Source organism: Lobosporangium transversale (genome assembly GCF_002105155.1).
Source record: "Lobosporangium transversale strain NRRL 3116 chromosome Unknown BCR41scaffold_10, whole genome shotgun sequence".
Taxonomy (NCBI): Eukaryota; Fungi; Mortierellomycota; class Mortierellomycetes; order Mortierellales; family Mortierellaceae; genus Lobosporangium; species Lobosporangium transversale.
This window is the reverse complement of record NW_019028988.1, coordinates 126090-151950: the sequence shown is the minus strand read 5'-3', so window position 1 is coordinate 151950 and position 25861 is coordinate 126090. Positions and strand designations below refer to the sequence as shown.

The 25861-nt window shown below is 40.8% G+C and overlaps 3 protein-coding genes across 3 annotated transcripts; 2 read left to right on the top strand and 1 right to left on the bottom strand.

The window, feature by feature from the left end:
• Positions 1-2008: 2008 nt before the first annotated feature.
• BCR41DRAFT_349524 (hypothetical protein) lies at positions 2009-4490 on the top strand. Its single transcript, XM_022023483.1, has 2 exons — positions 2009-3283; positions 3376-4490. The coding sequence occupies exons 1-2, from the start codon at positions 2041-2043 to the stop codon at positions 4404-4406; spliced, it is 2274 nt and encodes a 757-aa protein (XP_021883267.1). The 5' UTR covers positions 2009-2040; the 3' UTR covers positions 4407-4490.
• Positions 4491-13554: 9064 nt separating this feature from the next.
• On the top strand, positions 13555-18465 carry BCR41DRAFT_349510 (hypothetical protein). Its single transcript, XM_022023482.1, has 5 exons — positions 13555-13691; positions 14574-16101; positions 16311-16341; positions 17354-17850; positions 17959-18465. Exons 1-5 carry the CDS (start codon positions 13656-13658, stop codon positions 18432-18434), a joined length of 2568 nt encoding a protein of 855 aa, XP_021883266.1. The 5' UTR covers positions 13555-13655; the 3' UTR covers positions 18435-18465.
• A 2781-nt stretch (positions 18466-21246) lies between these two features.
• Positions 21247-24977, bottom strand: BCR41DRAFT_369059 (JmjC domain, hydroxylase-domain-containing protein; the record flags this gene model as incomplete). The annotated part of the gene is made up of 7 exons (XM_022026430.1): positions 21247-21351; positions 21451-21825; positions 21987-22443; positions 22557-23058; positions 23316-23586; positions 23760-23960; positions 24678-24977. 7 exons carry the CDS (start codon positions 24975-24977, stop codon positions 21247-21249), a joined length of 2211 nt encoding a protein of 736 aa, XP_021883265.1.
• Positions 24978-25861: the final 884 nt, after the last annotated feature.

Below are 25861 nucleotides of genomic sequence, written 5' to 3'. Positions count from 1 at the left end.
ACACACATTTTTATGCTTCATATGGTCATTCTTCTCAAGTCCTCGACGTATACAAGGCTGTTGGGATCATAGATCTGTCCAACAACGTCCCTTGCTCAGCATATTTTCCCCTGAGGGTTAAAAGGCTTATATCAATATGTCGCCCCGACCCTTTTCTCTCTGTCTCTGTCCATTTTGCAACAATCATCCTCGGCGGAAAGAAGTCGAAGGAAAAAAAAAAAAAAAAAAAAAAAAAAAAGTAGAAAAGCTGTCTGTGGAAAACATTACGATCGCTTTCTGAGCCACTCTTGCTCAACAGAACTGTTCAACAATATACAATCATCCACGCACCCTAAAAACTATTCCGTTGCTCGACATCACTGCTTATCTGTTTTCACTTACGCACATACGGCATACACTCAGCAGCCTGGCTCTGAAGCTATTCCTATCTCTAACTTTAGCTCCTGCTTACCCTGCCGACTCCCATGCTTGTAAGGCCATATTACATGCATGCGTTCATATATCAGCAATAACATTGATGTATCCTTCGCGCCACTCTCCATGGGCCTTTTATCATGAAATAGACTGCTACGCGAGTATGAATCGCTATCAGTGACGTGTGTGTATTGCGTGTATGTACCAGTGTGGGAAAGAGTTATCCAGCTATTCCTCTTCATACCTTCTTGCCTTAAGACACTTGTTTGAACGCTTCCCAACTTTCCCCCCCCCCCCCCCCTTATATATTCCTTTTTCTTTTTTATTCTGGAATTTTCGATCATGGTGTTTATGTACTGCTTGTTCATCGGCGGACAAACAAGAGGAAATGAATATTGGCACTCAAGGCTTATCATTCATCGCTTCTTGAACATTTTCTTTTATGGGGGGGATAGACATCTTTGTTACTAGTCATATACTATGCAGTTGAGCATCAAAAAAAAAGAAAAAACTGGAAAGAGGATGCGATGGGAAACCTTACCTTGGTGTCTTCCAGTGCTTGAGTAATCGCTTAAGCGCAGATTTATCAAAACAAACATTACTAACATAACAAATAAAAATTATAATTGAAGGTGATCACACTTGCCATCAATTAAGTTTATAGTTTTTTTTTTTTTTTTTTTTTTTTTGGCCAAAATTAATTTTAAAAGAGAGAATTGTAAAAGCTCTTTTTAAATGATGAAATCTTCAGCAATCCAAAAACCATAAAAAATTCGAGGGTTCAGTCATCCGTAGTTTTGGGATTTGAAGCGTTCTTTAATTCATGGCTAATGCCATCCTACTTAGCACATCAAGTATTACTCTTCACTATAATGTTCGAATAACCCAAAGCCTAACGTCACTCATGGTTTTTCTTGCCAACCGTGATCATTCAATCCGATCCTGCACCCTAGTGAGGCCATTACTGCATTCATATATTATATCCTAATTGAACCAATTTTAAAGAGTCCCAGACACTTCAAGCAAGGAGCCTCCAATCAGGTCAGTGAATAATATTCACCTTCTTCAACTTTCCCTTTTAATAAGAGATTGTAAAGATTGTAGTTAAAGATCAAGGACAACTGATACCATTCACCCTTTCCTTTTCACATTTTCTTTTGCCTGCCTGCTGCTACAGAAACGGAATTGGATAGTCATTTGACGACTAAAGCGCCTTCTCGAGCACAGATCGTCAAACTCGCCCTTATTCCTCTTAAGAGCCAATTGACAAAGATGGATCCTCCTAATAAGGCCCAACGTATGAATTGGCTTCTTTTTTGTACCACCCGCTTTTTTATTTTTCGCGCTCCAGCCTATCCTAATTTGAGCGCTTCGGCGGCACGCGTCGTGGTTTGTTTCTATTCTTTATTTTGGTATTTCATAATAGTGCATTTCAGGGATAGAGTTTTACCGATGGACAATGACCCAGATTACCAGACAGTCAAGTTAGAAGAATATAAAGACGACGCATACAACCATATACAGGGGCAAGGGGTACATCACATGCCGCATAAGCTGTCAGTACAGCAACAAATACTAATGCAAGATGTTCGCCCAAGAAGCGACGTTATTCAGACGTCATTGACGATGTCCATGCAGATGCAGCAGCCTATATCACCTTTGGTAAAGCCGCTTTCTCTTGACATGTTTAGATCATCCTACCCAACACCTTCTGACTCAACTGCCCTGAATAGTCCCTCGAATCCACTCACATTAACAGGGCGATCGACGGACGAATTAATCAGTGGGACGTCGAGCCAGGAAAGTGAAAAGAACCCATTCCCCACTCCTGGGATGGGCGACTCAGCCATTCCCCTTGCGCAGCGTAACGCGTCCTCGTTCCAAAATGGCACCAATATACAGCCGACTTTCAATCTTCAGCTACAACAGCAACTACAGCAACCTCAACCAACCCCTCCTCTATCATCTCTACCAACCCCACCACCTTTACCATATCATCAGCAACAGCTCCAGGCGCAGGTCCAATCATTGCATCAGTCTAGTTTTTTCCCAAAGGGGTTGAGTACACTATCGTCTTCGACGTCGTCGACTGCAGGTGCAGGATCCTCTGGCTCTGCAGATATGACTGAATTGCCTGAGGAAATTGCTATACGACGAGCTGAACAGAATCGAGCAGCCCAGAGAGCGTTCCGTCAGCGCAAGCAAAAATACATTAAGTGGCTCGAGAGTAAAGCCGAAGAGCTGGATGAGGTATATAGAATCATGGCTTTGGTACGTGCAGAGAACCAACAACTATATAACATTGTTATGGAGTTGGATGAGAAGCTCAATGGCAACAAGCGAATAGAATCAGGCACGGGCATGGCAGGCGATGGTCTTGAGGGGAGTCAGAGCAATGATCTGAAAAACCGAAAGATCCACGGAATTGATGAGACTCTTAGTCGGGAAATCTCCATGCGACTCATGAATTTGGCAACATTTCCCGGACTAGGATTCAATAGTGACCAGGATGCAGTGATGGGCAAAATTAAATACCAACCACGGTCGTCTTCATTCAGCAAAGGCAGTGCAAAAGGAAAGATGGCTTTCAAGATGAGTCAACAAATGAGACAGCAGGGAGCACTCCTGCAAGCAGCTCTTCAACCAAGCCAATTACTTCACCAACAAAAACAAGAGCAACAGCAACAACAACAGCAACAACAACAGCAACAACAACAGCAACAGCAACAACAACAACGGCAGCAACAGCAACAACAGAACGGCATGACTTGGATGGCCAGCCAGCCACAGCCGGCGGCAATAATACCAATGGGATCTTCTTCAGCTTTTTTGCCAGAATCTTCGTCGCACGTAGGCAATCCATCTCAAGGTAGGTAAAGTTTGCGTGCCTTGGAATGAAGTTGAAATTCAACCAAAAAGGCTTGGAGACCAGTCTGATTTTTTTTTTTTTTTTTTTTTTAGTGGCAAGTGCAATACCCTTGTTGGTTCCCTCCACACAGACAACTGCTGCCTTTTATTCATCTCCTCCTCCTGGGACTGGTTTAGTTTCTGAGAAACAGCAGCAGCATCCAGTTCTTCCTAATACAACCAACAGCTTTATGGCTATTTCAAACCAGGATCCCAACAGCAACAAAGGGGCTCCACCTCTCCATCCTGGAGCGACAACTGAATCCATGGCGATGTCGGTTGACAACAACTTTGTAACTCAGTCATTGGCACCCAAGCCCGTGCAGCGAAATGGATCTAATAGATTCCATCAATATGCTGAGACCCCTCATAATGCATTAAATCTAGCCGCAACAGGAACTACCATCAACACTACAGCACCAAGTGGAGAAATAGCCCATCCTCACTTCGGTTCGCCATTGTCCTCAACTGCTTCTTCACCTGTTCAAACCGTGGCTGGCCTTCATTCTCATGCCCACCTCGGCCCCCTGCAGCAGGTGCACCATCATCCGTTTAATAATATGCAACAACAACAACCGCAAGTTCTTCAACAGCAGGTTCATGGGCAATTGTCGATACACCCAGTCGGACCCATATCATTTTATTATCAACACGCGCAGATCCCTATTTCGATGGCCACACATATACAGCAGCAAGCTAGCCAATTTGCTTGGTTGGACGATGATGCTTCAGGTCTGGGACGCGGAAGGCGATCATCTATGCCCACACTCCACCTCTCGATGCCTTTATATGGAGATGGTAGTGGTAGTAGCAGTATCGTTGCCCCAAGCAGCACTCATAGCAGTGACATTAGTAGCAGTACTCATAGCAGTGGTATTAGCAACAGTACCGGTAGCAGGAGCATCAGCGGCCATGGGAGTGATAGCGGTAGTCGAAGTGGCAGCAGCAGTGACAATAATAGTGTTTCTAGCGCTAAGGACCACAATAGCAATGGAAGCTCTTTTAATCCAGCCTCGCCAGTTTCTGCTTTTATCCCTAGCGGGATCTCAATGCAGATTGATAGTCAGGGGTATATGAAACAGTAACGACTTTAATGACTAAGAAACAATTATGGCTTTAAGAAACAGTAATGACTTTAAGAGACGATAAATACGACAACAAACAGCAGCAGGAAAAAAAAAAAAAAGAAAAAAAAAAGCAACAACATTAAAAAAGGAGTTATGAATATATTTTCTTTTACTCAAATGATTTGGTAGTAATGTAGTTCCCTCTGTTGTAGACTGTTTTTGATGTATATGTACGTACATGAAAAAACCGGCGTTCATCCACTTGGCGGCTTTTTTTTTTTTTTTTTTTTTTTATTTGTGCATGAGTTCACTCTTTAGTTGATATTCTCCAATATCCATAAGAGATCGCGTGTGCTCACGCTAATCAAGTTGTTGACCATTTAGAAGCTAGCATTGTGTAGAAATTGGTCATATTAAATAGAAGAGTGTATCAAGATCCTGGGACTGGACATCAGAAACAGGTAAAAGAATAAAAAAGTTAATGATCGTAGGCTAGCCAGACAAGTCCTATATACAAACGAGCCCGTGTGGAGCTCTTTAAAGAGCTTTCAGGTTCAGTCAGTTTACTTAGTATCTTGTCTGAGTACATAATTCTACATACAGACAAGTAAATACAATAGACAGTTACCTTTCTCATGACAAAACGTTCAAAGAAAACACGCAAATAATACTTACATGCATATAGATGCACTGCATACTGGACTACTTAAATTTGTGCACTTGACTAATGACTAAAAGTGAGTTTTTGCTAGTGCTTGAAGCCTCTGGCACGAGTAATGAAATGATGGCGCGTGGAAGAGAATGGGCCATTTTGTGCTCAATAGTACATAGCTACAGTTAACACCTATATGACTACTGCTTGCGATGCTTTGCTCACTCGTAACCGTGATCATTTACAACTTGGCTTTCCTCTAAACGCATAATACAATGACACAATAGGGCTATCAGTATGGCTGGTGTAAACACTTCTATCGCTTCATTCACGCTTTCATATTTCCTTTCTGCAATAGTCGTGACAGTAACGCAGGCTCAAGTGACGCCTTCGTCAGATTTAGTATGATGCGTGGAAAAGAAAGGAGAACTAGGGAAATCAGAGATGAAGAGAAGGGGGCAAGAGAAAGACTCTTTCTGCAAATGCCCTCAATGCCACTGAGAAACATAGCCCTCAGAAGCAAGTCTATCCTCAAGACACGGTAGTCTACATGAATAATGCGGTACCATAAGCTCCATCGCAGGCGGCGAAGGCAGTGGTCAATAGCAAACTGAAATTGGCCCGTAAGGAAAAGAGAAAGCTGAGGCAGTGAGAAGTAAAGACGACGGCGGATGAAAGAGCTCTTCAGAAGGTCGTACATGAGCTTAGCAAGGTCTTAGGCAGCATAATTCACATCCTTGTGAGGTCTTGAGTATCCAGGGATTTGAGGAGGTCTCTTAAGGAGACCAAGGTGATACAAGAAGCGAACGTGAAGAAGAGGTCCTTTAGGTCCCGGCGGAGCACATATCGGCATGCTCTAATCAATTGCAAATGATAAAGCCAATATAGCCAAAGCAGTCCTGTACCACGCTATTCTTTCATATCCGCAAACTGATTGCTCACTTCCCACCTTTTGTAATAGAACAGCGGTCGAAGACCCTACCATGTCACCCGATACGCGTTTGATAGTTCAGCAGACATTGGGTGAGCTCCGTTCCCCAGAGGACAATTTCATCCTACAAGGCAGGACATGGTCTTCAGCGCGTCGAAAAGCCACAAGCACCATCATCAGCTTATTGAAGTAATCAAAGGAGAGGTAGAAAGGGAAACTCAGCCAATTGACGGGCCTTTGCAAGCGCTATCAGGAGCGAGCAAAGAGCGCATCGTGATTTCACTTCGTATTGAAATGGAGACGAAAGAGAAAAGCGAGGCAAGAGAATGAGAACAAAAGGTGAGCATGTCACCGGATAATGTTTAATTTGCCCTACATTTACCACTTATGCAGTTTTGGATGCGAAACTGCATTGGTTATGAGTTAACGTCGAAATATGGTAAAGACAGGATGTTGTTATGAGGACAATGAGATGTGAGTCAAAAAATAAAAATATTGAAAGGCGTGAAAACGTAGAACAGCCACCGAATCCAGGAACAGGGGAAGGCACAAGTGCGCTTGGATGCTTAGACATGGTGACACAAGATATTGTGCGTTTCAGACAAATGATAGTTGTTCGATCTCCTGTAGTATCAGCTATAAAGACCATAAAACCATAAAAAACACGCCTATTCAATATTTCCAGGTCTGTCTGTATGGACATGAACTGTAGAAGACCAATATTTAAACAAGCTTGGGGCGATTTACAAGTCCGCGACAGCAGATATCTGTCGTTAAAACTCTCCTATCGATCTACTTGCGTGCTGAGACTTTGCCAACGTTGGAAAACTTCTTTTTCATATTGTCTTTACTGTTTTTCTATTTTCTTCGTACTAAACGCGAGAAGGAGAGGGAAAAGCATGATTAAGAGAGGACTTATATCAACTATCTCAGCTCGAGCTCCATGGGTTTAAAAATTCATTTTATCTCGCGTCGTAAAATCGACCTTATTGAAGACAGAGCAGTAATAGTTGAATGTGATATAATGTGGGCCAACCAAGCAAGTTTGAGGCCGGCTGAAGTAAATAAAGAGTCTAACAGATGCATTGTGCCTTCACGTTTCTTGTGCATAATTATTCTCCTAAGAGCAATAAAAAAAACATATATTGAGCAGTTTATTATCTTCTGCTATAGTAATAGGTCATACCGAAGCTTGGCGGACTAGGCGATTCTGGCGGAAGCAGAAGGCTTAATATTCTTCCCTATATTGTGGTGCCTCAAATGGAGATGCCGCTGAATACACAGTGGAGTGAAAGAGAGTTAAGGGACTGTTATATGAATAAGTGTTGTTGACACAGTATCCAAGCATATCGTTTGCTTCATTATGATACACCTTGACGAAACCTTGAAAAATAATTCAATAAATAAAGGGATTGGTCTCAACAAGAGGGACCTTGGGCATGATATCACAAACTGGCCGTGTCGCTGTTTCATTGAAAAAAAAAAAAAAAAAAAAAAAAAAAAAAAAAACAGGCACATTCTACAGACAAAACACTATGAAGACGTACGGTTTTATGTCTGGAACTACCCTTTGCAAGCTTTATATTGCACTCTCAGTCTGTGGAAGCTTGTGCCCCCTTTTTTGCGCGTAAGTATAGTTCAAATAACGTGTCTGTTATCGTAGCTCCTCTCGACAGCATTAAATGAAACACTCGAGTATTGTCCATTAGGCAATTAAAATGCACTCCTCAAAAAACAGAGTGTCAAAGCAAAGAAATTAATCTATAGCACGATTCAGACCTTTTCATTTAGTCGCGATCGCTTATGTTTTTTGAATACTCTTGTTGCAAGTCCGTCACGAAGTGAGATGCCACCAAACCAGCTCAATCACCGTTTTTAGATTATATGTGGGATCATGACCAAATGAAGGGGCGATACATGTGCAGTCTAAGAAATTTAAAATACTGTTTATTCAGTAAACTTTATCAATATCCGAACCATTTCCACTGTGTATCATCCGGAAAACCAGAATTCGACTGTAGACTTCTCAGTAGCGACGAGAACTGTTTCTAATAGACTTTTAGCAGCGTTCATTGATTGGGCAAGTACATGTACCCAGTGGATACAGGCAGGCAGAATTTAGCCGTGTTCCTCATTCTCTTTGCCACAAGGTGTTTGTTTCAGACAGATCTAAGCTGATCATCAGATCTGTGATATATTCATACATGATTTGTCGATCGCCTAAAGTGAAGAAAGTCCCACATCCAATAGTGTCTGACTTTAAAGGTCAAGCCACACGTGTGCAACTGGCTGAGCTTTCATGGCAGATCACGAACCTAGATATTGATTTTTAACATGATTAGTCCACATCATGTAGGCCATTCAAAGTATTCATGAACCTGGTAGTCGAGTTCTGAGTAGAATGGAGATCAAGAGAGACGTATTGGTAGGTTTCACTCTATATAACACTACGTATTCCGTGGCGAAGCGCGTCATCCACTGAGGCCGCGTTTTCCTTCAAAGCCGCGGAGATACTTTCACTGATAAGTAAAGAGGGAATATTTATTTTCCTCTGAGTCATGCTATCGTTACACCATTTTACTGAAATGGAAAAAAATGAGGACAAAGAAGTCATTAAATTGGCGGCAGAGTCCGCCAGGAAGTCATGAATCGCATATATTGACTTTAAAATACCTCTATTGAATCTTAATACATTAGATTATCCAGTTCATGACTTTCTGGCGAGGCCTCTAGTCAATTGAAGTGAAATGTTATTAAGACGAATTGGTGTTTGAAAGTATCCAGGAAAGATAAACAATAATCTAGAGTCACCCTTTGAAGTGTGGGTTTATTCTGTTTTGAGTTCCATAAAGTGAGACAACAGGAGCACAATTTGACTCGGCTGCATTGTCTCTTCGTAGAGCAACTGAATGTTCCTTGACAGGTTAGTATAAGAGAGATCTAGGAGGCGCGAACGGTATACTATATTTATTATAGTGTACAGCTCTTTAAGAATATGCTACTCACGCAGCTTGAAGGGAAAAAAAAGAAAAAAAAGGGGGTTCAGTAAAGTATCTTCGTTTTGAATGAGTGATGTGGTCCACATTCCTTTCTATTTCTATAAAAGGAGATGGAGAGATGGACGATAAGATGCGACAACGCGCCAGATATCTTGAAGTTCAGAGTGTAGTATGATGATATATTTGATTTCCATGTATTCGACAGCAAATAAAATACAGTACATGTATACAAGCTCATAATGGCATTTACACAGATCTACTAGCCTTTGTGATGTCTGTTACTATGGTCGTGATCAGCAGAGAGCGAACGGATAGATGGGTAAGTAATATGGGAATGTGGATCGAATTCTTCACAGGAACCATTGCATCGATAGAGCTATGACGTAAAAGTAATAGGTTGTCATTGATCGGACGACTGTTTATGTACATGAGGTGATAGGTGAGACTGCATGGTAACCCAGGTCCCAGGGACTGGGGGAGGCTTCGTATTGGAATGTAAAAATTTAAGCACAGCACCGCAGAATTTTAGGACACACATCAAGGGGCCAGATAAAAGGTTTCCCTCAACCTTCGGCTTTGTCCTTGCTTTTTCACTGATCCCTCCTATCTTATTATCGCACCCAACTTTCAATTTGATCCTACTGCTTGGTCCTGTCCAGATCAAGTCAACAATACATTCTCATTCTCATTCTCATTCTCATTCTCATTCTCATTCTCATTCTCATTCTCATTCTCATTCTCATTCTCATTTTATTCTTGTTTCTGTTCTCATTCGCTCTCGAATACTCTATATGCGGATTGAAATACTCTGTGGAACTTATGATTGAGGCACAAGATATCAAATCATCGCACGTCTTCTAGTCACTACAGATGTAAAACTTTCGTACTATCTTTTCATTATTTTTTTAAGATCCATGTTTCTGTTTAAATGTTTATTTTATTGCTATTTTATGTCCCTTGAATCCAAGTATTCGTTTCTATTATTCTTCGAACGATCTGAATTGAATGGCTCATAATACGCAAGATTTGCGCCCAACTTAGCTTTTATAAGCAAATGCTCTTATTGTTCCTCAATGATTGTTCAGACACGTCTTACATTTACATTTTTAATATTATTCTTTTTAAGGTTGGCTGGCACAGATGTATAGATGTAAAAGCGGGGGGATGAATGGAATATATTTCCATACAATGCTCGACATTAAAGCCGTCTTATAAGGACCTAGGCAATACTGAATAATGATCCTTCTTCTTGGAAGCCAAGTTAGACACACTTCCATACACTTAAATAACAGCAAAAGACATTGTTTATCAAAAGCGAACTGGCGTTGAGTGGAATCCCCCTCTTTTTTAAGCTTGATCTGCGTCACCGTGATCTAAAGTCAGCTTAGCACAGCTCCTTGGGAAGATTGGATTAACGTTGCATACAGACATTGTTTGGGTCAAAAATGTGTTTTGTGCGCAAATTATTCATTCCACTATTTCAGAATAAAAAGTTGCGTTCGCTACTCTATATAGCCGATAGAAAAGGATGATTGCGGTGGTTGAGCTTTCAATCGAGACTAATTTCCCTTCTATACCCTTTTGTTTGTTTTGTTTTAATTTTTTCTTGTGCTCTGTCATTGTTGGCAGACATTGATTTGAGGCCACATGCAAGTGAACATTTTTTAAAAAAAAGATAACGAACGGAAAAAAAGAGCACCTACAATCTGTTGTTGGTAAGACTCAAATGCTCAACAACAAAATCGAATCTGATTTGCAGGCGCTCTTATTCCTGATGAAGTAAAAGATGAAGAGAGAAGAGACCGAGAGGGGTAATAAAAACTAAGTGAAAAGGATGGACAGAAAAGTCGAATTGGCCCTTTTTTCAACCTACAGGTCTCGTCCCTCTACATATTCCATAAGCAACACTGCCCTTAGCGTTGCTTTCTACTCTATGCAGTTCCGTCTAAATCTAAAGTACTATACCATAAGATTATGGCATATGTCCCGGATGAATGATGGGATTGGAGCTATCGCTTCTTTTGTTCTATTCATCGATTGCATCAATATGTCCGCTTATAGCCGTCGTTAGCCCAAAGTAAATGTAATGGATCCCTTACTTTGCGGTCAAAAATGGTATTAATAGTGGCTACGATAGAGAAGATGCATCGAACTTTCCTTGAATCCGTCAATTCCTTCTCCATTCCTTCTGTTGTGGCCTCCATTATGAAAAATCCAGCCACGCGTTTCCAAAATATCTAATATAAACAAGAGTGTGGGTTAGTAAGTATATATCCTGTATAGCTTTGCGTAAGGACACAGATGCGTAAAGAAAGGACCTCGTTTGGTTCATTTTGGATATAGGCCTGACTTGAGTTGCGAGTGGGTGGGAGAGTGTGAGGTAATGACCATTTATTACATCCGACAGCAATAATACGCTATAGCATATTGTACCATGGGTTCTCTTTGTAGCAACAGCATTTGGCTTGCTTATTTTTGGAGATCAGCTATTGGCCCCAATTGTCTTGTCCATGATCTCTATTTAGTCCACAGAAAGATTGGGTGCACGCATAAAAAGAGAGGAAAAAAAATGAGCCATTCTTTTCATTCTCGTAACGGAACACTGTCAAGTGTCTGTTTTTTAAGTTTGTCTTTCTCATTTTCATCTCTTTTCTTTCTTTTCTTATCCTCTCTCCACTTTGTTCTTTTGTTCCCCTTCCAATTCCTTGTATTTAAACACTCTATCTTGCTTACTATTCATTCACTCCCCGTTCAGTTAGCATTACACATACATGCCCAGCCTGATATACGCAATCAGGTCCAAATCAAACGCCCAGCCTCCCTGGTCCCTTTTACTCTTATCCAGTCCAATTCCTTTCTCTATCTTCTCCCAGCAAGTAGACTCTTTCTGAAGCTAACGTTCTTAAATAACGAGCCCTTTCCCGTCAATTCCTTTTGTTCCTCAACCTTATCCAAACATCGAAAAAGTAGGGACGAGCATCGCATCGCATCTTCACCTACCGCACATGCTTTTTTTTGTCTCCATATATCCTCCAATTTGCATCGTGTTGAACAAAAAAAAAAAACGCTTCTTGATCTCTTAAAGTACATCCTGTGCTGCAAATCGCGTGTTCCCTCTATTCTTTGCATCCTGCCCTGACTTCACTTTTTTTTTTTCTCTCTCGATCAAGCTGTAACACTTCTAAAATTCTCAATGCAAGTTTTTTCCCGTCCTTTCTTGTCTCCACTGGATCACTCTATCGTCACAAGAATACGCGCATTCAATCTTTAACACAAGCAGACCAAAAAAAAAAAAAAAAAAAAAAAAAAAGCACCGATCTTCAGTACTCAGACCCTTTACCTTTGATCTCCTCTCGGAGATAACACTCTAGGTGTAAGTGCTTACAATCGCTTCTTGATCTGGGCTTGGGTTACTAGGTCCCCAACCGAACAGGGCGTCTCTGCAAAGAGGTGCCTTCTTTGTTGAACGAGAGTGTTCCTGGATTCAACATTGGTGGCTCAGGTAAATAGGAAAGGAACCTTTGCAGTAAGAGTCACTTCCTTTTTTTGTTACCTCACCTTGAGCAATCCTTTCCCGAATCTATTCATCTACTGGAAATGATCCTGTCTACGATCCGTATGCGGGTGGAGGCAAGAGGGGTGATAGGTATTCTTTCATCAACAGCATTTCTCACCTTCTAAAAATTCCCAGTTGATAAGTCTACCGTCAGCATGGTGTTCTCAGCACAGTGAAGCAACTCTTCGTGTATATCTCTTTTTATGCAATTCAACCTCGAGCCAATCCCGAACAATCAGCCCCTTTCTGCCGATTCATTTCTCCGTTCTTTTTTCGACTGTCCAATGTTTGCTTTGACACTTGTACTTAGCTCTGATCCAGAAATATCCACAATACGCTACCCTCTCTCCTTCCTTCTCTTCAGTTTCTCTTTCATTAATACATGTAAGGTATTGATGCTCTTTTTGATCCATTGAGCAATTCCTTCCTTGCTGCCATATTACGCCAGTAACAGTCCATATGCCTAACGCTGATTCGAAAAACAGTAGGAGCAACGCAAACAGTCTCCCTTACACTATTTTCAACTCGAGTCTTCATTTTAGCCCCTGAACATCTTTATCTACCAATAATCCATCCATCCATTCGTGCTCGTACAGCCATTTACTTACGCAATCCTCTTTTCCGTTTCTTACCTTTTTTGATTACCATTGATAATGGATAGTACGAGATCTGCAGGGCTTCGGTTTCTAATGGATCCATCTCAAGAAGAAAAGCTAGGTTCACTTTTCAACAGGTATAGATATCACAGACAACAGTAGCATAAATGAAAGGAAAGAGCATAGGCCAAAATACATGGAAGTGCGGTTAGGCCCTGGTGCGTGAGCTTTGACACTTTTCTGAGCCTTCTTTGGGATACTCACACAGCTCTTTTTCATTCGAGTACCTCGCGATTGCATCTGGGGAGTACCCACCAGCCGCTTGAATGTTGATTTCGGTGATATTTGCCATCTTACTTGTGTTACTTTTACATCTTTTTTTTTTCCGCACTGTTCTCTTGTCATTTCATACTCGTAGCCTTGTCGCCTTGGCCTCCACAGCCAGGCTGCGGTTCTCTCAAGGATCTATTTCAAGCTGCATCTATTCAGTACAGGAAATCTGGAAGAAGGCCAAGGAATTGGAGCTTGGGCTTATGGATCTAGAGCAAGATGGAACACATATAGATCATGTAAGCACTGTTCTCCATATAAGTTCACCCTCCCCTTGCTCAACAAAAAAGAGAACTTGTTGTGGTGTCATGTCAGTGCGCGCACCTTCCCTCCTCCCCTCCACTTTTTTTTTGTCTTTCAATGGGCTCATCAAAGCTGATCCGTTCAAATGATTCAGAAACATGGTCATTTTCCTATTTCATTATCCTTTTGACTGTTTGGAACACCAGTTTTCCAGATTTCTTCGATTTGCAAATAGGGGCTTTCTCAAAATCTGTCTGCGACACCTCCGGTGGCTAAGTGAAATCAATTCGCGCTTCGGAGGGTGACTGACATTCATTTCAAATATATCTTTATCCATTGCCAATCCCCATTCCCCATTACAATGTATTCTACTTGTTCCACCCCTGTGTCTTTGAACCTATACGTGGATATTGAAGAGCCTAGTAACAATACCTCCAGAAAAGGACAAGTTAGTTTCTCTACCATTCACTGAACCTCAGTAAAAATTATAGCAAATCACATGGAAGTAATTGACATAGTGGATCAACTTTTGCTCACCATACCACGCCAACCGCATAGGTTCAGTCTCTCACAGAAAAACGCAAGATAGCCCAATTAATGAGGAGCATATATCTCGTATTCAAGGCTCCAGGGTAAGCATTGGCTTCCTGGAGCCTGTTTCATCTCAACCTCCTTTAATCACACTTCATATGGCGTATCAAGCATTTAGTGCCCACAAAGCACACATGCGCCCACCCATCGTATTTTGCGCTCAGTCGACTCAATATTTGTTTCCACTTCAGGAAGGCCGTCAACCATTCATTTCTCACCTCTTCTTTTTTTGATGTCTTGGTCTTCTTTCATTGGTGCATCGGAATTATCTTGATAATAAACGATAGAGAGCTGAAGTTTATACAGATCCAATATCTCAAGAGTACCAGCGTCCTCCTACTCAAATGAGCATTCAAGAGCAAGACCGAGCATCCACGTTTTCATATCAACAGCAGGGAAACCCATCATTGACATTACATCAGCATTCTACAACATATCCCCATGACCATCCATTGCATCTTAATCGAGGTCCTACACCACCAAGACCAGTACCACATGCCTTGGGCTTTGGGCATACATCCTTCCTTGGCCCTGGAGCAGCTAAACCACAGCTTACACATGTGCAACCACGATATCAATCAGTACAAGAGGCAGGTCGCTATCGTGAAGCGCATGACACTCCACCAGTGCAGGCTCATTCGGGATCAAAACGACCTTTCCACTCTGATCAGAGGATGTATTTTTTGGGAGATGAGCCCATTTCATCACAGGACCGTAACCGACCAACTGTATATCCTCAACACCAACAGCATCAGACAAATGAGATGACAAATAAGCTGTCATCAGCAATATCGCCTTCACCCGAGAATGTCCCTGGGCAATCTTTACCCTCTTTAACTCGTCGTAGTCCTGCAGCTACATTACAGGATCCTATTATTCATCCAGTGTACCGTCCACGTCAAAGATCACTACCTCAGGTGCTGGAGTATAGGCGGAAAAGTTGTGATTCGCCATACCATTTGCAATCGGATCATGATGGAGGGCCTAGGTCCATATCTCCTAGCTTAGCTACAACGCAGCAAAGTCCCCCGAGGACACAGTATAGCACATATCAATCATCTCTTTCACAATCAGGCAACACAGATGATCTCCGCAGCTCCAGGTATGTTCCAGGACATGATATACACCATCCAGTGCATCATCCACACCAGCAACCCCCCCACCTACCACCTACCTTTCATAGAACACGTGCAGGAGCAGACAGAGATATGCAAGACGCGCCACTATTCTCACGGCCACAGCAACAGGCAAGGATACCGCAGCAAGCTCAAATTCAGCATGAGTACATTTCTGGCCAACAAAGCAAAGCATCTGCTCGGATAAACACAGAAGATGGACAGAATAAAAGTGGAAAAGACGTTGGTCTTGGTCATACAGATGTGACAGACAACAAAATGTCCTCAGGTATTGTTGGTGGGGGCGGCACAGGGATGATCCAGTATAACTCGAATGGAGAACGAAGATTGTCTCCCGGTGGTAGCCATTCTACGCCCACCACTACAACTTTACTGATACCGTCTGGGCCATCACCACCCATTAGCGCATCGGGAGCTCTGCCCGTGTTCTCGGCTTTATCTTCAACGTTTCCATTCTCTCCAGCAGGAAATGCTGCAGGCCAAGGACTGGGTTTGGCGTTTGATGCAGGAGGAAGCGGAGGAGGTGGACGCACTAACAGTGGTAGTAATGGCCACAAAATGGGCCGTGAAAGTAATTCAGGCGGAGCAAGGACTCAATACCATGCGCCATTGGAGCCAGAAGTTATTGCTAGACTGGATGAGCTTTTTTTCAGGTTTCTGCAACGGATATGTTCAGACTGTAAGTAAAATGGAGTGGGAGCAAAATGAAAAGATAAGACAATATTTGAAACAAGGAAGTATCTTGATGGTTGTTAGGAATTAGTCAATAGCGTTGATGTTATTATCATTGTTGTTATTCTCGATGGCAATGGTGATGCTAAAGTCGGTATTGAGGAAGCATACGTAATGTTTCTTGTTTATCCTGATATTCTGTTCTATCCCTGTTAGTGAAGGCAAGCGATTCACGAGGTGAACAAATGTAAGTGAATAATAGTGACAGTAAGGGGGGTTTAATTTTATAATTTACTGAGTGTGAGCTTAATTGAAGTGGAGATGAGAGTTGGAGTGGACTGAGTAGGTTTGGAAGAGGAAAGTGTATGCTAATGAAAGTTAAAAGAAAGAGGAAAGAAAAAGAACGAAAAAAGTTTTTTTTTGTTTCTAAAAAAAAGTGGAGCGCTAGGACTGTACTGTGAGAGAATAGAAAAGAAGGGGAAAAGGAAAGAAGAGTGAGCAATGCAGTTACAAACAATGAACCCACGGCGGGAGTACGGGAAAAGTCCCAAAGAACCATGAGCCATGAGCCATGAGCCACGCATGGCTGTGTGCGTCCTTTCACTTGGATTTTCTCCCACTCAATGGTCGATTGGGGATTTGTCTCACTGCTCACTCATGCAACTGATACAACTTCAACGGTGCGCTCAAAATTGGTTTGCATGTTTGGCATGGTCCAACATTGCGGGATCAGGGCTCAGGGCACATTCTATCTTTCGTACCATTGTCCCCTTTTATTTATTATTATTATTATTATTATTATTATTGCTATTATTATTATTATTATTATTATTATTATTATTATTATTATTATTATTATTATTATTATTATTATTATTATTATTATTATTATTATTATTATTATTATTATTATTATTATTATTATTATTATTATTATTATTATTATTATTATTATTATTATTATTATTATTATTATTATTATTATTATTATTATTATTATTATTATTATTATTATTATTATTATTATTATTATTATTATTGTTATTTTTTTCACTTCCCCTTTTCCACCTGTGCCCCCCCTTTTTTTTTTTTTTTTTTTTTCTGGGATAAAGAGTTCTTTTTCTTGGTGCGGAGATGTGTACGCTCCATCAACTGACTCTTTTCTACTATTACGTTTTTCTCAACGTTTTATCCCTATTTGCATCTAACTATTATTGTAACTATTATTATTTTTCGGTTTTTATGGCACGTCATTGAAGTCACCAGCCTCTCATGGCCAAGAAGATGCAGCGTCTCGAGGCTTCTTCAGACTTTCGGCCCTTCAAGTTCAGGATCCAAGCCTTTACAAACGCGTTTCACGAGTCACTGGTACAACATGGTCTGACTGAGGACATTCTACCACTTCGTAAAGTTAAGGTCTATCTTTGGAAACACAGGTATATTTCTCGGTTCAATGAGGATGGGAAGAAGCAAAAATCAAAAGGAAATCATGTTTGGAATATCGAGGCTCGAAAGATCCCCGAATCAAGGCTAGCCGATATTATTGCAGTAGGAGGAATTGGTATTGTTACGTCCTCTGGAGGCGTCTCGGGAATCACTACTGGTCCTATCAGTTCTACAATGTCTCCATCTGATCCTCCAATTCGGTGGGAATTCCGTGAATACACCAGCCGGATAGCAGGGCAGATTATTAAATATGCTCGAGTTGGTGTCCCTTATGTCTATACACCACGGATCTGGGATGCTCAGATGTCGTGTAAGTCATAAGGAGCCTAAGGCTCATTTTCTTTCACTGCTATTTGTATGCATGTCGTACGATTATAATAACAAAAAAAAAAAAAAAAAAAAAAAAAAACATGAATAGGCCCACAAGCTGAATATAGTAGTCCATGGCTTCCGGCCTGGCTAAAATGGCACCGCGGAGAACTTCGTGGGATCCCTGGACCAGAAGACAAATCCTGTACAATTACTGTTGTTGCGGAGTATATGCGTGAAGGTGAAAAATGTCATCTGGAGCTCACTTATCATTTGACAGTTTCGGATCCTGAAAAAGAAGGGGAGTTGATGGACTCTGCAAATGAAGAGGAAATGCCCATGCATGATGGTGATGATAGTGCTACAGTTCCAGCAACAGAGGGTTTGAGTCAAGGAGAAGAAGAGGACGACGTAGAGATGTTGGAATATTCATGCCAATCTGATCCGCATGATTCTCATACCTCAGGAGTAACACGAGGACGAGGCGGGCACCGTAAGCAACGGGACCGTAAAGCCGGAACAGCAGATAAGGAATCAAAGATCAAAGAAAGACAACAAAGCAAACGACGCAAGCAAGCAAAGTAATCAGTGATCTAGACTTTCTCTAATAAAGGCATTTTGTTATTACATCTGTAGATCCTTTTATTTACTTATTTTTTTGATCGTGCGATCAAGTGGTAGAAGAGGAGAGAAATATATGGTTAGGTATGACACTCATGAGAAGACAAAACGGCAATCCACAGAGCCAAGATCCAAGATCCATCTGCTGGCTTTTCTCTTTCCTTTCTTAGGAACCATATCATATCTGAATTCTGACCATTTTTGGTTCCAATTTATTAAAAAAAAATATTTTTACTTAAAAAAGCAATTAAGCAAAATTCTATAAATTGACGCCTCCAATTAAGTTAAATTGAAATAGAATCCGACGATGTGATTGATCCATACCATAGTTAAGGTTTAGAGGACCTGTGACTGTGCGAAAGGATCCCGCACAAATTTTTATACGAGTAAGTCTTTAGTATGGTCTTCACTACGGTAGCTTTTTTAGTATAAATGTAGTGAATCTCCTTGTTCGTGACGACGATTATTAGCCCCAACTTGGTACCTTCGAGGATGTTTATTCTTAATATTTGAAGATGGATTCACATTGCTTCATTAAGGATTGGATGTCAACATTCTCCATGAAGTACAGCAGATAAAACGTTACTTGCACATTTCGAGTCCTCAAGACGCATCGCCCAACGGCGTTCAGACTAGCTATTACGACAAGGTTCGGTCATGTCTTCGTCAGGTACAATACGCTTCCAAGCACCATTATGTCCCATAACGAAATATATCGACTGATAAGATGGTCATTCTTTTCTCAGATGGAAGCAAACACACATTTTGACTAAGATCCAAGTCAATTCCAGAAGGATAAAAGATTCTGGCTTTATACGATACAGGCTATAATTTACCTTTTTACCTGAGTTGCGAGGCGAGTAGAGCCCGATGTCGAGCTCTTGCAGGACCCTTTGCCCATCTGTGACGGCGACGAGCTTCTCTCTGCCACAGGACGAAAGGTTGTATATTTCGTAGATCAGCTTTCGGAATTTTCCTGCCTTGAAATTCAATGTTTACATAGACGGTTCTTTTTCAACCATCTTCCCTTTTCAAAAATATATTGAGTCGTGGCATTGGAGCATGTGAGGCCGTTCGTCTCGACTCACCACATTTCTCTGCTTCCCTCAAGGATTTCAAAGAAACGCGTCTAGAGTGGAGCGAGAAAGGTGAGATAGTTAAGGATGTCTTAGCAGTGCTTTGGGTTGACCGTGATCTTGTGACAATGTTGACAACTATCCATAGCCTTTATGGCAACAGCGGGCTAGTGAATAAGGCTAGAGGGAGCCCGCAAGAAAACAAAGCAAGTGCTTCTAAGATACGAAAAAGTCTTTGAGTACTATCAACTCATATATACTGTGGCACATCAAGAACAAATTGACGAGGAAAGACGGACATCGTCAATTTCGCTTGAAGCTTGTAAACCAACTCTTATCGCTCTCCAGGTCCCAAGCTATCGTCAAGCAAAGGCACTCAAAAAGCTAGAGATTTTCCAAACTTACTATTAAAGTGTTAAAAAGGCAAGAGATTACTAAAAACGACTCTGCTCCAAACCCCCACCGCCATCTGCTGGGATTTCACTACTCAGTCAGAGGAAGCGAAGGAGGGATTGCTAAAGGTAGGATAACGTGCGTTAACTGTAAGCTCAAGAGTCTAAAAGAAGGCAGAAAAACTACTTTTCAGACAGAATGGAGCTGTATCACCTGCAAAGTCAAAAGCAGGACAGAGCTGTTTTGAGGAGTATCACACCTAATAGAAAAAACAAAAGAAATCATAAATAAATGTGCGCGACTCATTTGTACAAAAACTATCTTTTTACTTCAAGTAGACATTGGCATAAACATTATGATTCTTTCAGCTTGATTCCTTATTGATTTTTTTTTTTTTTTTTTTTTTTTGAGTAAAGAAATTGGTTTCGTAAAAACTAGCTTCTTCACCTGAGATTTAAAACTAGTGGGGTTTTAAATTCTATACTTCAGTCAGTGTACCAATCAACAACGCAAGTATAATAGCCACGGACCATATTTCCTACAAGGACAAGGATTAGATCCTTCGATCATGAAGTTAGACCATTGCTGAGCGATATCCAATGCCAATATCAAGATCTCCATACAAATGTGAGCGACCCTTTCTTAACGAATCTTTCCCGAGGGGTCAGAATCAAAATAATCCGAAATTGAGTCAATAACTAGCTTGGAATAAAAAATAAAAAATAAAATAAAAAAAACGTTATTTCATTAAAGAGCCAGGCTGGAAGAACCCTACTCAATAATGACGTAAATGGCGACGAAGGCTTTATTTGTGCCAGGTATCACTAATGTCTACATACATTCCTATGAAACGAAAGAAAAAAGTTAACTGATAGGCGATCTTGGTTCATTTTTGCACTGGAAGCGTGTTATTTGTTCCTTGCCATTTTTATTATTTTTTTGCAGAGGAAATAAAAATAAAGAAGAGAAAAGAAAAAAAGAAAAACGTAAAATAAACATGTTACAAGCAATGTACAACAGTAAGAGTTCGAAGAATATATAGTCTGGGTTCTTCTTTGGCCAAAAATAAAAAAAGATGGTAAACAATCGAATGGTAGACATATATTTTTTGTATCCAACCCAACTATACTGATCTCGCCAGCAAAACACAGAAAAGAAGGAAGGGAAGAGAAAAAAAAAAGATTTTTTTTCTTTTTTTCTTTTTTTTACACATGAAGGAACTGTGATGATACCCGTTCCTCAATTGCAGATGTCCTTGCGAAGTATAGATCAGAGAATAAAAAAAGAAAAAGAAAAAGAAAAACTTTTTATGCAGAGGCTGCGGTATCAACCACCTTTTGGACAATATCCTCGAGCTGTTTGTCAGAGTACCGAAGTCGGAGAAAACGTTTCGATGGATCGCATTGGCAGAACTAAGTCGTCACAGTAAAAGAGAAGAATGTTACTAAAGCTATTAAAGAAATCCAATAATAGGTACAAGTTTCTTACTCCCTTCACTTTCACATCCTTACTTCAGAAATATGATCGCTACAAACAACTTTGGGTCCACAGCTGCATGCAACTTGTGAAAGGTATATATAGGAATTGCAATACAAACATTGGACCTCTTCCTCAGGACGATCCATTTCTTCCACAATTACAGCCATAAATGGGTACGAATCCAAAGCTTTCTTTCGCTGCGCCATCTCTCGCTCCAACAAATCTTTCATTTCGTGCTGAAGCCATTTTGCAGTCTCGGAGCTTCTGTCCTTAAGCGCTGTGGTAATGATTAATTCATCATGTGAAAAGACAGGGTGTTTCCGATGTTCCTTATATCGCAGTGCACAGTCAACTCCAAAGTGACACCAGTCAGGTGGCGCAAAATTGACAGCCTCAGCAAAATTGAACTTTTTTTTTTTTTTTTTTTTTTTTTTTTAAAAAAAAAAAAAAAAATAAGAGATTTGCTTGTCAGTATGTGTGATTGACTGTACGTCGTTTCAGACAAGAACAATGCAAAAAAAAAAAAAAAAAAAAAAAAAAAAAAAAAAAAAAAGCGTCAAATTATTACTCCTTGATTAAATCCAGCATGGTAAGCTTGTGGGAAAGTCACAACAAGCTGTCCTGGTCTTTGATCCAATGCTACAACTTTGACTCCATTCTCGACTAATCTGCCAGGCGAAAGCATTGTCACGAGCTGAAACAATAAATCAGGCTGTTGCTCAAAGAGTTCTGGGACAGCCTGTCGCATCGTCTCTTCAAACTTGAGGGCATCTGAAGCTGGGATTCCGTACCAGGTCTTGGTCTCTCCCCAATGCATGTAATTAATCGAATAGGTATAATGATCTTCGTTGTGCCAACAGAAAGTTGAAAAGCACATGCCAACATACAACCAAGGGATCATCATTCCTGAAATATCAGATTTAATGTGGCGGAAGAGAGACTGTGGTAACACCGGCATGTTGTTTAGATTAGCAGGATGAGTCGAGTATTTGTCATGAGGATTACGCTTCTGCGTCGGGAACCCACTGGAGGATTTGAAATACCAGAGTGATATTACAAAAGTCAGTCGTTTGTGATAAAAAGATTTTTTTTTTTTTTTTTTTTTTTTTTTGGACAACGGAAGCCAAGAAGAAAGTACCTTCCGTGTTGCGATGAGTGAAGATCCGCGCCATATTCGACCTCAACAGTCTCGAAAGCATTCTCGACTTGTCTCCAGAACTCTCGTTCGACCACATCCTCTGAGACTTTCCCGTCCGCATATCCCATCTTTTCAAAGTACTCCTTCTTAAACGTGTTGCATTTCTGCTGGAACGAGCTCAGAGAGTATTCCTCTCCTTCTTCAAACCCAAAGTCTTCACCTGCGATCAAACATTTAGGACAATACCAGTCAGACTTGGGGATATGCTGCAGTGGCGGACTCAAACAGAAAGTATGGTGTCCAAGTTCACAGCCGTCACAAATTAGCATCCTATCCAAGTGACCTCCCTGACGACACAGTTCACAGATAGCTTTAGATTTGTCTACGTTATTATTCTCGCTGTCGTTTTGGCTGCTGGTATGACTATCCTCTGATTTGAAGGACGCTGGTTCTGTTGACATGCGGTCTAACAATGATCCAGCTGGAGATGAAGGCATAGAGTCTATAAATATATGACAATTAATCATCCATTCATTTGTTCAACGTAAAAAAAAAAAAAAAAAGAAAAAGAAAAGAAAAGAAAATAAAGAAATTGTCAATTATTTAATTACACATGGGTGTTAGGAATCAATTACTCGTTGAAGAAAAAAATGAGCGCAGAATATAGAGTAAACGACCAAGGATACCAACCTGCATATGAAATGGGCTCTTTTTTAATGCGTTTGGATCGTCGGGTGGGAGTGGGAAGAATGGACTCACTACTGGGTGGTGGCGAAGCTGCAGGTGTGGCTAAGGTGCCTTGACTCTCGTCTAATGACATGTCTGTGCTTGCTTCTCGTTTAGTGCCAGCAATAGCATCACCTGGTGAGCTTGCTGTAGAGTTTGGCTGCTTATGCTTAGCAAGATAGACCTCGTAAGGAAGGATAATGTTAAGGTAGGCGTTTTTAAGAGCATTTGACATGGATGTGCACTGCTTTCGTGTGTAATTCATGCCACGTCCAATCTCCGCCCATTTTTTGCTCGCGGTCACCTATCAGAAGAAATATAATATGCGCAGAGAGGGAGTCCCGTGAGAAGAGATGGATCGCGTCACATTAGCGGGATTTGCATTTGCTTCAGTTTACTGTGCAAGATTCTAGGTGTCGTGATGTCGTTGGATAAATAATCACGGCCCCATAGTTTGCGATTAATATGTATATATACTTTTTGATAACCGCCACGAGCGGCAACTTCTTTTCTGAGTTGATACAAGTCCATAGGTCGCTTATCGAGCTGCGGGATCTTGTAGACAGGATGGCCCTGTTGACGATGGAATTTGTAGAGTTGCTCAAGGTAGTTGAGGTTGGTCCTCGTCTGACCTTCCATCGAATTGAGCCTTTGAATCCTAGTCTTGAAACGAAAAACCTATATAGATGGGTAAGCAATAAAGAGCAACATGAGTTGCAATAAATGGTATTCATATGAACGAGAATAACAGGGAAAAAAAAAAAAAAAAAAAAAAAAAAAAAGCGGGTCTTGAAAAGAGACAGAGTGAATACCCTGTATGTTTTTGTTCTAGGTTAAAAAATATCTAGAGAACGTTTTTTAATGTCCCCTAGACCAGTAACTCTCCTACCACCCGTCTTTCCTTCTTGAGGTTTGCTGGGCAGTGCAGTCCAAGATGGTGCAGTCCAAGATGGTAGGGAACACAAGCAGTTGAAACAGTGCAGACACGACTCTGACCACTCAAAAGAGATTTGGTCACAATAACTGCGACCCAAAAAAGAAAAGAAAAAAAACTCTCCAAGTACCACTTTCATTGGGTAAACTTCATGTATTCTCTTCCCAAACTTCATAGCATTCCTATGCTGTGGTATTATGTGGAGAGATTGGCTATCCCCCACGTGTGCTAAGCAGCAAGAGTATGTACAAGCTACAAGCTAAAAGGGCAACAAGGAATGATTCGCAGCAAAAAAAAAAGATAGTGCTATTGATGCCCTTACACAGGTTGGAAAGGAAAAAAAAAAGAAAAAAAGAAAAAAGCCAACTTTTACAGCCTGTATACCCTGTCTCCCATGGCCAGGAAACCAAGAGACACGTAAGGTCACAAAATAAAAAAAAGAAAAAGAAAAGAAAACTCACCTCAGTATCGAGTGAAAAAGGGGGTTTCCAGCCCGCGGGGGGGATGATTTTGCAGATACCGGCCTTCTCAGCCTCTGGACGGATACTCTCAATATACTTTAAAGGCTCAATAAACTCATCAGCGGTCGGATAGAAGCATGGTGCATCCTCAAGGCCAAAGATGCGCGTAGGTGGGTTAGTGCGAGGGTTCTCTGGTGGAGCAGTCGTAGGAACAGTGCTCATGTCGAGTGCAGGAGCCTTTTGGATAGGCACATGGGGACTCAACACAGATGACGTATCTGCAGTAGGAGCTTGTGGCATGGTAAGAAGAGGAGAAAGGGTTGGGGCATGCGCGGTAGAATCCCTTGGTAGGACCTGCTTCATCATCTTGAGATATATCTCTTGGTCACTTTAAGAATGGTGTTGACAGCTGCGTAGTTGGGATGTTTCTGACAGTCTAGGTCAAGAGACAAATAGAATGTCAGCTGTTCTAGGTTAAAAAAAAAAAAAAAAAAATAATAATAATAAAAAATATCGACAACAGAAAAATAAAAAGAGATGGGTAAGAAAAAACAAATAGTTTTATATAGATATATAAAAAAAAAAGGGAGGAGAGAAAAGAAGAAAAAATTAAAGAGTGAGCGATTGAAAGAAAATAAAAAAAAAAATGGAAGGATGGAGACATACAAGCCAATATGCAAATATGAAGATTTGAGGTAAAGTCAGTGGAACCAGTCAAAAGGTGTGTTTCCGGCTGCTCGAATTTTGAAGTGCAGTTTGCAGTTTGTGAAAGAAAAAGAGAGAGGGTGTATGTAAAATAGTGTGGTGTAGAAGTGTAGTAGGTGCAGTTAGTGTAGTAAGTGCAGAGTGGTATGAGTATAAAATGTTGTATTGTAAGCGTGTATCAAAGTCTATGTCAATGATCGTAATATCGTGCGATGAAGAGTGAAAAGAGGGGAAAGGAAGGGAAGGAAGGTGTACCAAACTATTAAATTGATTCAATCAAGTCAGCTCTTCTATTTCTCAGCAACGAAATAGGGCGCAGACCGACTCTTTTTTTTTTTTTTTCTTTTTTGGTGAGAAAGGATAATGATCCTGGAGTTCTTTTGAGTGATGTGAAGGGTTGTAAATTATGTCACAAGAATGGATGAACAATGAAGGGAAAAAAGGTCAAGTCAGATCTCTCTTTTTTAATGAAATTTGAT

What these genes read in the sequence shown, in the direction of transcription:
- BCR41DRAFT_349524 (XM_022023483.1), top strand. Translation starts at nt 2,041, where the DNA reads ATGTCCATGCAGATGCAGCAGCCTATATCACCTTTGGTAAAGCCGCTT. An exon ending in CGTAGGCAATCCATCTCAAG is followed by an intron (nt 3,284 to 3,375) that starts GTAGGTAAAGTT and finishes TTTTTTTTTTAG; the next exon opens with TGGCAAGTGCAATACCCTTG.
- BCR41DRAFT_349510 (XM_022023482.1), top strand. Translation starts at nt 13,656, where the DNA reads ATGGATCTAGAGCAAGATGGAACACATATAGATCAT. An exon ending in GCAACGGATATGTTCAGACT is followed by an intron (nt 16,102 to 16,310) that starts GTAAGTAAAATG and finishes TATCCCTGTTAG; the next exon opens with TGAAGGCAAGCGATTCACGA. An exon ending in CTGGGATGCTCAGATGTCGT is followed by an intron (nt 17,851 to 17,958) that starts GTAAGTCATAAG and finishes AAACATGAATAG; the next exon opens with GCCCACAAGCTGAATATAGT.